This window comes from Clarias gariepinus, chromosome 10 (genome assembly GCF_024256425.1).
Source record: "Clarias gariepinus isolate MV-2021 ecotype Netherlands chromosome 10, CGAR_prim_01v2, whole genome shotgun sequence".
Taxonomy (NCBI): domain Eukaryota; kingdom Metazoa; phylum Chordata; class Actinopteri; order Siluriformes; family Clariidae; genus Clarias; species Clarias gariepinus.
The window spans coordinates 34,837,117-34,850,361 of record NC_071109.1 but is presented as its reverse complement, the minus strand read 5'-3'; the positions used below and the strand labels follow the sequence as shown (position 1 = coordinate 34,850,361).

The following is a 13,245-nucleotide window of genomic DNA, read 5'->3' as shown; positions in this document are numbered from 1 at the left end:
AGAGAAAGTTTCCTTTGAATTATGTTCAGCAAAAAGATGAAGAAAAGAGGAAGAATGTTGTACTGCAATAGGATGTCTGGTACTGAGAAACAGGAGGAAAATCCCCCCCAACACACACACACACACACTCTCTCAGTGTATATATATAGGATGGAGAGACTCTCACTCCTCCAGCATCCATCACTCGACTCGTCTCTCCTGGATCTGGAACTCTCACTCCGCTCCGTCTCTGTGTGAAATCAGACGTTCTGCTAGAATGAGGAACCTGACGGCTCTGCTGCTTCTGCTGTCGCTCAGCTCTCTGTATCTGGTGTCTAGTGGTGAGTCTTACATCACTCTGTAGTGAACACATTTATATTGTAGCTAATAGTTTGATTTATGATAATAATAATAATAATAATAATAATAATAATAGTTTTTTTCTTTAATCAGCTGAAATCAGTACTGACGTCATGAAAACCTGCTGTCGAAGCGCAACTAAAGCGAGGATCCCACTAAAGAACATTGTGACCTACTGGAAGACCAGCAGCAGCTGCTCCCTACAGGCCATTGTGTGAGTCTCACCTGATTAATACTAGAAGTTGTCCTAAGACTACTCTTAAGATTTTTTTTACATGTAAATTTTAACCCATCATGACCAGGTTACAGCCGGGACAAGCAGACAGAAAACTTGCTTGTTAACTGGTTTGGTTTCATATCAGACCCACTGCTCCTACATGCATGAGAATAAACCGTGTTCACACTGGCTCATGACAAAGCGAAATATTACTGTTCAATTTCTATGTACATGTGACAACTTCAGCAGCTGCAACAAAGCAAGGTTTTCACATTTCTATACAAATTCGATAAAAAGGTAAATGAACGAATCCAAACAACTAGTTCCAATGATCAGTTCCAATTTACTGTTGAACACAATTCTGTTATACATGACTTATTATTAAATATAAATAGAGATATTACAAAAAGAAATAAAGTTTAAAAGAAAGTAGCTCAGATCTTTGCTGCCTCTTTTGCATGTACAAATACATTACAATTAGTAAATGTCATAAATGCAATTAGCTCACTTTGTTAATCTAATCGAAGAGTTAAGCTTAAATGAAACCTGTAAATGAAGCTTTAAAATCAAACATTTAAACACTGATTAGTGCATTATTACTGTCCCATTTTATTGGTTCGAACCTGTAGCCTAGAGATGTGTATATTTCACTTTAATTCTCCAACATTGTGTCTTTTTTTGTGTGTCACAGCTTTAAGACTGTAGTCGGAAAGATGTTTTGTCTGGATCCTGATGTAGCTTGGGTCAGCAGTTACATGAAGTCAGTGGATGCAAGAAAAAATCCAAAATCAAAACCCTGAAGCTCAGTGTTAGAGAGCATTTCAACACAGAAAACTATTTAAGATTACCGACCTGCTTAAGTACTTATTTAATACGTAATCAAAATGTTGTAATTTCTGTATTAATTTCTGAAATAAAAATCTATTTCGACAAAATGACATTGTCTGGTTATTTCTGGGTGATTGCGAAGCATCAACATATGTGAAGTATAACAAGAATACTTTCGGTAAATCAAGTGGATAATTTCTGCACAACTGCTAAAAAACTGATCAATTAAAGTGTTAATGTTCTGACTCAGTTTTATTATACACACCAAAATCTCTGGAACTTTTTAGAGTTTATTTGTGTAAATTCTGCCTTATATAAGATACTGTGTACTAGAAGTTAATTCAACACCAGGGATTGTGTTATTTATACTCCACATGCTGCTTGTTGGATAAATTCTCCATAGTTGTGGTGTTACCTCTCATTGTTATTACATTCAGACATGTGAGAGTGCACATTCTCCCACAACTCACTACTATGAAAACCTTCTTGAAATAGTGAAAGATCAACACAGGTTATGGTTAATAAACCCAACAATAATAAACTCAACAATATCTAAATGTCAGATTTCTCTGTTCTCATTGATGGGCTGCTTGTTAAATCTACACACATCATTCAGATTCATATTTTTCTCCTCAACTCTACACTTTCATTCTAAAACTAACACACAGTAAAACAAAACACACACTGCTCTCTAATATGAATAATATATTCTACAGTATATCTGTAAGTTTCTGACAGTACAGTCAAACTGGGGGATGGATGTGTGAAGATAAGACTTTACACCCATGTGCTTTAGTACAATATGTGCTGGATATATTTCTTTGTGTTTCTCATTAATTATTCCTCTAGTTATGGAGTTCTCAGTAGTTTACTTTCCAGGTACAGTGGAACCTACGACAGACCTTCTTCTCAAACATTATAAACAGGAACTTAAACAACACTCGCACTCTTTTTGCTACTGTTGACAAACCCACCAAGACATGAACACCTCACTTTTCTGTGGGACTTTTCCAAACTCTTTTAAAATCGCAGTGGTGATAATCTGATCTTGATAATTCAATATTAAATAACTACAGAACAATATCAAATCTTCCATTTATAGGTAAGAATATTGAAAAAGTTGTTTTTAATCAGCTGAACAACCACTTAAACTTAAAAGGATACCTAGACAGTTTTCAATCTGGTTTCCCAGCGCATCATAGTACAGAGACGGCGCTCATAAAGATAATAAATGACATTCGTTTAAATTCTGATTCCGGCAAAATATCAGTGCTGGTACTGCTAGATCTTAGCGCTGCGTTTGACACTGTTGATCATAACATACTAATAGAAAGACTGGAAAACTGGGTCGGGCTTTCTGGGATGGTACTAAAATGGTTCAAGTCATACTTAGAAGGAAGAGGTTATTATGTGAGTATAGGAGAGCACAAGTCTAAGTGGACGTCTATGACATGCGGAGTCCCACAAGGCTCAATTCTTGCACCGCTCCTGTTTAGCCTGTATATGCTCCCTCTAAGTCAGATAATGAGAGAGAACCAAATTGCCTTTCACAGCTATGCTGATAATACCCAGATTTACCTAGCCTTATCTCCAAATGATTATAGCCCCATAGACTCCCTCTGCAAATGCATTAATTAAATTTACAGCTGGATGTGCCAGAAATTATTGTAATGGTCTCCTCACCGACCTTCCCAAGAAGACCATTAGACAGCTGCAGCTCATCCAGAACGCTGCTGCAGGATTCTGACTAGAACCAGAAAATCTGAACACATCACACCAGTCCTCAGGTCTTTACACTGGCTTTCTGTAACATTTATGGTAGATTTTAAAGTACTTTTACTTGTTTATAAATCAGTTAAGGCCTGGGACCTAAATACATTACAGATATGCTCACTGAATATAAAATTAACCTAAGATTGTAATTTCTTCCTGCTGTAACACTTTAACCAGTGACAACCCCTTTTGGATGGTTATCTACATATTTACATTTATGACATTTATTTTATTTAAAATGACACAGGTGGGCGTTAAGGGGCGTGTTTATGACCCAGTAGTGGCAGCGTGACAACCTTCTAATCAGTAATCTAGTGTCTTAACCACCGAGCTTCTGCATATGAAACTGACTGCTCTATGTGTTGAAGAACCATTAGGTACCTGGAGTTCTTCTCCTCAGTACTGATGAGAACATACAGGTTACTCTGGAGACAGCTTTGTCTACTTAAGTATTTTTTTTTCTGCAAAGACCTTAAACATCAACTGGTTTAATAATAATAAAAAGTTCATTGTGCCCTCAGACTAATGTTAAATACGAGAGAACTCAGCAGTCACTTAAAATAAGTTGATTAATGAGCTGAAAGCACCTAAAACTACAGTTACATTGGGAGCAATAAGCAATAAATTGCACTCCAATTGTCTCTGTTCATACAAGATACAAAAAGATAGTTATTGGTGAAGCTGGGGCTTAAACCGTCGACCTTCTGATCAGTAACTCAGTGCTGTAGCTCTCTGAGCCACCGCTGCCCCCTGCAGACACATTCAGAGGAACAGAAATTGTTTAAGGAATTAAACAATTCAAAACTCATTTGGACATCATACAAACTGTTGTCGGTCTTTAGGCTGTTCCAGTCGAGGGGTCGCCACAGCGGAGCAACTGATCCACACAACACGCCGGATCCCCTTCCTCACGCAACCCTCCCATATTATAGGGTTTGGGCAACGACTGTGAATCAAACCTTTCTGACTTTCTGCATGGCAGCCGAAACACATACCACTTTCGTGCTTTTTAATTAGAAGGAGGCTCAAGGATTTGATGACGGTCTGCAGTGGGGAACAAGATGAAACTGAACTGCAGTAAGACAAAAATCTAATTAATTTAACGTTTGACATCTTTTTGTAATTTTTAGCAACAGCTTTGCAACAAAGTACTAAAGCTGGTCATTTCTGGTGTACCAATACTTTTGCTCTAATTAATTTTATAAATGTATATATTTTTGTTCATTTTTATGACTACAAAGTCACAATACATTGTGTGTGTGTGTGTGTGTGTGTCTATTTGAAGTGGAGTGTAATAAATAAATAACAGAACTGAAAGTCTACATGTGTGTGTGTGTTTCCCCCTCTGTGTGTATGAGGTTATCTGGAATGCTTTCCTCATAACCGCATGTCTCTCATGTTTTAATTCTTAAATCAGCTCATATTTTCCTGAAGTTAATATTCTGAGTATTTCGAGACCAATAACTCCTCCATTACTTCCCTGTTTTTCTGTTTGGTTGGGTGACGACATGTGAGACAAACATTTCTGCTAAAAATGACAACGTAAAAAAATAATGTGCCAGTTTCACTTTCCTGGATAAAGTTCCTTTTTTATGTCTGTACAAACGTCTCAGGGCCAGGCCGAGAAATCCTTTAAATCCAATGCTTTAAATGTTTTAATATTTTACAGTAAATCTACTCTAAAGAGTGATACAGAGAGTACAGACAGTATTCGGTGTTAGAGGTTCAGAAGTAGTGAGAGAAGATCTGCGAGTCAGAGGTGAGGATCCTCAGACTCTTTATTTATTACAAAATCCTCCAGATCAGCTTTACACTAATACAAGAATATCATCAACAGAAAAGGTTTCACCAGATCTCTCTAGAAATGGAGAGACAAAAGCAGGGGAGAGAGAGAGAAACACATGCAGACCTATACTAGACTCTTAAAAGAAATGGTTCTATTTAGAACCAGAAATGGTTCTATCACCCGCTTCATATATGGAACTCCAAAATGGTTCTATATAGAACCATTTAAAAGGGTTCCATAAAAAGAACCCCAAATGGTTCTTTGAATCCAAGTTAGATGGTTCTAAATAGAACCATTTAAGGGTTCTTTATTATTAAACGAGTTATTATTAAATAAGAAAATATAAACAATCCAGAAAATTCAAAAAGTTTACATTTATTCAATTGATTCTACAAAAATATTAGTCATATTTAAAATTACACCTCTGTATACTTCTGTATTAGACAGCAAATTTCACATTTACATTTAAGATGTTTAATAACATTTAACCATTTAGTTTGAATATTTCATTTAAGCATTTTCACTTTGCAATAAACATACATAAGCTTGTTTATGTACATATACAGTACTTCACTTTTACAACAAATCATTTTTGATATTTGACAATGCAGATAAAATCAACATATGAACAATTAAAACATCTATTAAATGGCACTACAATTCACACAAGTTGACTGTACATTTTCAGTACAGGTATTGGTGTTCTTGTGTCATGCTCTTGTCTTAGTTTAAGCATATATTTTTGAATAAAAGTCATTGTGTGCTTGATGTCAACCGGGTATTGCACATTGAAAAGAAAATAGATTGCAAACAGGCATTCCACAGCCTGTGTCATGTCCATGTCTGCCTCTCTTATGATGTTCACATTGTCCATTATAATGCTGACGCTTTCAGCCTTGAAGGGATCAGGAGAGCCGTTAAACACAATGGTTGGTGTAGGACCTTTGGGTTCCTGTAAAACAAACATTTCACCTTTTGAGTGCTTTTCACCAATTAACTGAAGTCATCAAATAGACTTAAAATTACCCCATAATATACTCACCAACAAGCCAAACAATGTGTATGACTTTGTTTCTTCAGTTTAACACAATCTGAGATATATTTAATAATAAAAAGCTTTGTAATGTGTTTGAATGTCAACATTAAAGATGACTGAAGAACATTCAACATGCTACCACGTCAGCTCCACTTTGATTACTTTGAATCTCATTGGTTCTTTTGTTCTTGTAACTGAATCGTTCATGACACAACACAGATATGACAGCTAAGCACGTGACACACAAGAACCAACAAGCCTCATAATTATTAATGTGGAGCTGATGTGCCACCCCATTGGATGTTATTCCTTTATCTATACATAGTCTAACTATAGCAACCTATCTTGGCAAATTTAATCTTTTTATCTCACTAACGTACCATTTGTACGTACCATTTTGCTTTAGAAGACAAGTATTAACCCCTGCAGTTGTACAGATTTTTTTTATGATTTAAATTGGGGTGCTATTCAATAACATTACAAAGCAGTGTAAACAGTACAAAGCTTATGACTAAGGAAGAGTGAGTAAATTATAGGGTACATTTAATTTTATTTATTTTATTTTTTTTTACAAATTTGGCATAAGGGTGAGTAAACTGACTAATATTTTTATATTTGCATGAACAGTTCCTTTAATTCAAGTCAAGTGCATCAAATGTTAATGAAACTACAGAAGACTATACTTACACTATCTACACAGTAGAGGAAGCTGGCGTTTTCTTTAAAAAGTGCTGGCAATAAAATGAGTGCAGCATTCCTAACGAGACCTACAAACAGATACAAATTATTGTATATTAGGTACAGAAATCAATTAAAGGGATAGTTTACCCAAAAATGAAAATTCTGTCATCATTAACTCACTCTTGTCATTTTAAACCTATATGGCTTTCCTTCTTCAGCATAACACAAAAAAATATATTTTGGAGAATGTTGGTAGCCGAACAATGCTGGTTTTGAACAGCGAATATAAGACTTTTTAAGGCCTAAAAAATCTTTTTTAAATTTTAGACTTTTTAAGACTCCGCGGAAACCCTGCCGTGGGCACGATTTGTTAAACTGTGGGGAACAGTTTGAGAATTCGTGAGTACGGTTTATAAACTGAGCGGACAGATTGCAAAACCGTCGCCATGGATTATTGTTGTTTTATTATTCACACAGGTGACTTCCTGGGCTCCGTATGGAACAGATAGGTTGGATGGGGAAAAATATATGGTGTTGTTACCTTATGTGATTTCCTCTGCTGGTCCAATGAGATTGGCGTAGAGTTTTTTTTTACTTCCTTCTTTTGCACTCCTGATGATGTTTGGGGCCATTTCATTCAGAGATGTTTCTATGTTCTTTGCCAAGTCTGTTCCAAACCTCATTGTCATTTCATGCAGCATCTTAAATACAAACCAGTACAATTACTTCAGGTGCTTATATCCAAATTACACACTTTCAGCCAAACAAGAACCTTAAAGTCAGCATGAACTGGAGGTTGCAACTGACTACCATATAGTGATGTTTTTCCGGGACAGAATAATAAGTTCAATAAGAAAAATAGTGGGTGTGATAAAGTAATGAAAAATACTTCATATTTGGCAGACGCTTTTATCTAAAGGCACTTGCATTGTGTTCAATCTATACATTTATCAGTATGTGTTCCTTGGGATACCCTTTTGTATTGCTAACACATTGCTAACAAATGAGCTATAGGAATTCACAGAAATATAATTACACTGATTTTTCTTATCTGCCTGGCACAAAGAAATATAAAAATATAAATTAGGATAAGGATTTTAAGCTTGGTTAACATTCGTTTGTTTAATATTTAACAACACAGACTTACTTTTTTAACTTACTAAGCTCCTTCATAAATGTCACCTGTTGTTTCATTACAGGAAAAAGTCTTTCCACCATCCTTTCTGTGAGACCCAGCAGAGTCTCCCCATCAATTTGCTGCTCTGTAAAAAAAAACCAAATATTTCATATTCTAAAGAAGAAATAATAAATAAGAGAGAGACATGCCACAGAAGTACAATATATTTACCTAGATAATTCAATTCAATTCAATTCAATTTTATTTGTATAGCGCTTTTAGCAATTTTCATTGCCGCAAAGCAGCTTTACATAGTCAAAAGAATTATTTAAGTTTATATGAAATGTGAATTTGTATGAATCAAAATGGTCAGTTTGTCCCTGGTGAGCAAGCCGAGGGCGACAGTGGCAAGGAAAAACTCCCTGAGATGATAATAGGAAGAAACCTTGAGAGGAACCAGACTCAACAGGGAACCCATCCTCATTTGGGTGAAACAGAAAGCAGTAAATGATCTGCATTTATACAGTGTGTAGGGTGGGAGGCAGTTCAGCTATAATAGCTGATGTTAATTGATGTTAATATGGAGTCCAGGTAGTTATTGAAGACCCAGGTAGACTTGTAAGAAGTTCCAGTCATGAACTATCGAACTGTCAAGTCCCCAGAGAAACAGTTGCCAACACCAGTCAAGGCCAGAACCATTTTCTAGGTAGAGAGAATCATTCCCAGACACCAGACGCATCCCAGAGAGACACACGGGGCATCCATGTGACGAGATCTTCAGCCAGAAGCGGGGCACCAGGATGGGTCAGACAGGTCCGGAGGGCGACAGGAGGAGAGAGGAAAAAGAAAGAGGGGGGGAAAGAGAAGAAGAGGAGAGATGGCAGTTAGGTATGGTCACAGTCACACAATGTATAATGTGAATGTATATTAACTGTAGAGTGCAAGCAGAGACTCCGGCAGGACTAACTATGATAGCATAACTAAAAGGGAGGAGCCAGAAGGAAACACAAACATGAGGGCTTCCTGACATGTAAAGCAAACAATCACCTCACCGTCAGCAAACCTGAGTGATCAATGAGAGTGAGGAAGACAGCATCCAAACATACCAGTTCACCATAATACTCTACGTCCATGAGTCCCCCAGATCTGCTCCTTTACCTAAGGCAAATCTATTTATAAAAATGCTTGGCTAAATAAATAGGTTTTTAGCCTGGACTTAAACACTGAGACTGTGTCTGAGTCCCGAACACTATTTGGAAGACTATTCCATAACTTAGGGGCTTTGTAAGAAAAGGCTCTGCCCCCAGCTGTACAGTAGTTTTCATAATACGTGGTACTGACAAGCAGCCTGCATCCTTTGATCGAAGTAGGCGTGGCGGATTGTAAGACACTAGCAGTTCACTCAGATAGCAGAAGGAAATTAATTAACATCCAATCTCTTATGTCCTGCACACATTGCTCAACTTTTTCTGTAGTAAACTGTTTTTTTTTTCATCTGGTTTTGCTGAAACGTATACTTGTGTGTCATCAGCATAACAATGAAAACTAATACCATGTTTACGAATTATGTTGCCCAGAGGAAGCATGTAAAGGGAAAAAAGCAGTGGGCCTAAAACAGAACCCTGTGGAACACCAAACTCAACTTGAGAACATGAGGAATGGTCACCATCTAAATCTACAAACTGATAACGATCAGTCAAATAGGATCTTAGCCATGAGAGGGCCGTTCCCTTAATTCCTTCTACATTTCTAAAGGAGAATACTATCATCAATGGTGTTAAAAGCTGCACTGAGGTCGAGTAACACAAGTATAGTGACGCAACCCTGATCAGAGGCCACTAGGAGGTCATTTACTACTTTAACGAGTGCTGTCTCTGTACTGTGATGAGGCCTAAATCCTGACTGATACAGTTTGTTTATGCTATTTTTATGTAGACATGAGCATAGCTGCTGTGATACTACCTTTTCCAGAATTTTAGAGATAAAGGGGAGGTTTGATATCGGCCTGTAATTGGAAAGCTGACAGGGGTCAAGGTCAAGTTTCTTGATTAGTGGTTTATTAACTGCTAATTTAAGGGATTTAGGAACATACCCACTGCTGAGTGAACAGTTTATTACTTTCAACAGGGGTTCTGTTATTGCTGGAACTATCTGCTTGAGAAAATGTGTCGGTACAGGATCTAATTCACAGGTTGACGATTTTGAAGAGGGGATGAGTGAAATTAGTTCTCTCGTTTCAAGGGGAGTAAAGTATTCTAGGTTCTGATGTGATGTAATTAATTTATCATCTGTATCACTTAAATTGTCTGGTTTCTAAGCCTGAATGTTTTGCCTAATATTTATGATTTTGTTATTGAAAAAGTTCATGAACTATATAGAATTTCAAATGCATAAAATTTAAATCCCTGTTTTTGTACGATAGCCAGATTATCGTTGTAAATAACTGCAACACCTCCTCCTCTACCAGTTAGACGAAGCTGGTGTATGTAGCTGTATCCAGGAGGACTAGCTTCTCAAACCCAGCCCCTTATGGTGCAAGGCTATTTCTAGACTTATTTTTACAAAATCTTTAGGTAAAAGCAGACAGTTTTGCTTCTTTCACCACATAAAGAAAACATATCTCAGTATTTTACTCCTAAATCCAGCAAAACCTATTCATGATTTATTAAAATAAGATTACAATTAACCAAATATAAGATTATTAAGCTCATTTCTAGTCAATTGAAATTGTTACTAAAAATTCAAAAGAAAAATGTCTTGTTTTATTGGAAGTAAATTTTATTATTTTTAAGGAATTACATTTTTGAAAGAAGCAACATTTTCTCCCAATAGAACAAGAGATCTTCACCTTCCATTAGACTAGAACTAAGTTTATTAACCTTACAATAGGTTTGTTTTATTCTTATTTTAAGGAAGTATAGATAAGCTTGGCTAGATTTAAGAAAATTTCACTTGCTAAGATGTCATGTTTCACAGTGTTCAAGAAACAGATGTTTAAAACCAGCGAATTAAGTATTAGCAGATACTTCTTGACATTAATAAGACAAATAAAAAAGCAGCATTTTATTTTACAGAAATAAGCTCAAATTGCTCTGTACTGAATATTTGACTCTCGTTGAGGTTTTAAACATTAGCATGTGACTTGAACAGTGACAATTGTGATATATTCTTCATAAATAAGGTGAAATGTCATTATTTGTGAAATGCTGTAGTAATAGAGGAATATGATCTCTGGTCTCAAACTTAAAAACTGCTCAGAATTTTCAGGTTCTATGCATGCTTCATTTATTATTATTATTATTATTATTATTATTATTATTATTATTATTATTATTGAGTCTCAGGGCCTGTGTGAATGAGGAAGCAAAATCCAGAAGCAGAAGTTTTAGACCCAATATTATCATCCCTGCACTGGCAACCTGTTCAGTTTAGAATTAATTACAAAATAGTATTACTTACATACAAGGCTTTAAATGGTTTAGCTCCCACATACCTAACCAGTCTTCTGATACGCTATAATCCACCACGCTCCTTAAGATCACAAAACTCCGGACTTCTTGTAATTCCCAAAATTTCAAAATCTACAAAAGGGGGCAGGGCTTTTTCATATTTAGACACAGTTTCCCAGTTTAAAAGTAGACTCAAGACGCATCTCTTTAATCTGGCATACGCGTAATTCATCCCATAACTTCATACTCCAGTACATCTATCCTGAATGGCAACTACGCTAATTCTCTCCATCTGTTCTGTACTTTTCTACCCATCCCGAGGCATCTGGAGATTGTACCAGCTTCAGTAGACAAAGGCCAACCCTGCGAGGATCCTGAGGCATCCAGAGAAGGACCAGCTCCAGCTGAATTCTGCCTTATTATGATTGGAGCTACACATCCTGCTCCTGTGCTCCCAGTGATCCAGACCCCATCTGCCCTCTGCACCTACTGACTCCCTGTGCTGAACTGGACTTCATGTTAATTTAAAGAATTTCTGTCATATTGTTCTTTCACCTGCACAACACACATGGTGTTATTTCTATCTGTTATCACCCAGATGAGGATGGGTTCCCTGTTGAGTCTGGTTCCTCTCAAGGTTTCTTCCTATTGCCATCTCAGGGAGTTTTTCCTTGCCACTGTCGCCCTCAGCTTGCTCATCAGAGACATTTTATTCATTCATCTCATTATTATCTAGACACATTTTTCTCACACATACACAATTTATTATTATTATTATTATTATTATTTTAATTATTTTTTTTTTTTTATGGTGTTCCATCACAGCAGGCTGAAGAATTTGACTGTATGAATTTATAATAGTCTGGATTAAAAGTGTAAACTAACAAACACAGCAGAAAACTAGAACTAAAACAGTGGATTTATTTAGAGTTTATTTTATGGAGCAGAAGAAAAAAAGACAGGATTAAAATAACAAACAAAGAAACAAACTCACACATAAATAAACAAACAAAAAACATATATACAATAAATAGACGCATACAAACAAAAACAGGGTACCACAATGTCCATAAAAACAGTGAGTTAAATAATTCTGCAGCCTGTATTATGGTCCAGGTAACCAGATGGGGAAGTTCACAAATCCTGGACTTGAGTAAAAGTGGAGATTCAGCAGGTAAAATATTACTCAGGTGAAAGGAAACGTCCTCCAGTTACATTGGCTCTTGACGAAGGCGGTCGCATCTGCTCTCCCTCCCTTATCTCTCCCCGCTTGCTTCTCTTGTCTGTCTTGTGAATACTATTCAGAGACTCTCCTCGCCTTGCTCTTGAAAATAAAAAGGAATATGGATTTGATCAAGTGGTCTCTGAATGCAATTGACACGATCTTCTCGACGAGGAGTGTGGGTTCTGGGGAACCTACTTGTCCTGCTGGGACGTTTGCTGCTGGATACACGATGGACGGTTGGGAGAAGTGGCGCATTGTGTGCCTGGCTGCACTGTCTCTGGAGGACGTTGAAGATATCTACCTATTCGGAACTCTGATAACAGGGATTCTGCTGATTGGATTAGGTGGGATACTTGGATATCGAAAAATCTTAAAAGCAGTCAGTCTCCACCCAAAGAGACTGGCTGGCTGGGAAATAGTGGTGACGAGAGCTGTCAGTAATCAGACTGTGGTTCTGGACCGCAAATTGGATAACATCTTGGTGAGACTAGCAGCTATGCAACGTGATTTGGACAGACCTGGAGACCAGTGATGGACATTAAATATCTGTGAAATTGGCAGATATTGATCGAAACCTGGAAAATATGATTTTCTTTTCGGCTGCCCCTTTTCTTTCCAGCTACTGCATTTCAAGGCCGTGGCTGGAGACATAACAAACTCCCCGAAGACCAAGATAACGAGACGCTCTGGAATCCTACTCCCCCCCCCTTCAAGGACACCTGGCGCAGACTATTACGGGATGTTACAGGCTTACAAACTGACACGCACGCACTCACGCACACACATAACAGCTA

The 13,245-nt window shown here is 37.1% G+C and overlaps 1 protein-coding gene across 1 annotated transcript; it reads left to right on the top strand.

The window, feature by feature from the left end:
* The first annotated feature begins 188 nt into the window (after nucleotides 1-188).
* LOC128531408 (C-C motif chemokine 4-like) lies at nucleotides 189-1,478 on the top strand. The gene is made up of 3 exons (XM_053505219.1): nucleotides 189-320; nucleotides 433-553; nucleotides 1,248-1,478. The coding sequence occupies exons 1-3, from the start codon at nucleotides 257-259 to the stop codon at nucleotides 1,354-1,356; spliced, it is 294 nt and encodes a 97-aa protein (XP_053361194.1). The 5' UTR covers nucleotides 189-256; the 3' UTR covers nucleotides 1,357-1,478.
* The last annotated feature ends 11,767 nt before the right edge of the window (nucleotides 1,479-13,245 follow it).

Bases quoted from the DNA above. Each gene is read 5' to 3' on its own strand.
- LOC128531408 (XM_053505219.1), top strand. From the start codon at position 257: ATGAGGAACCTGACGGCTCTGCTGCTTCTGCTGTCGCTCAGCTCTCTG. The intron at 321-432 runs GTGAGTCTTACA...TTCTTTAATCAG, and splicing joins TCTGTATCTGGTGTCTAGTG to CTGAAATCAGTACTGACGTC. The intron at 554-1,247 runs GTGAGTCTCACC...TGTGTGTCACAG, and splicing joins TGCTCCCTACAGGCCATTGT to CTTTAAGACTGTAGTCGGAA.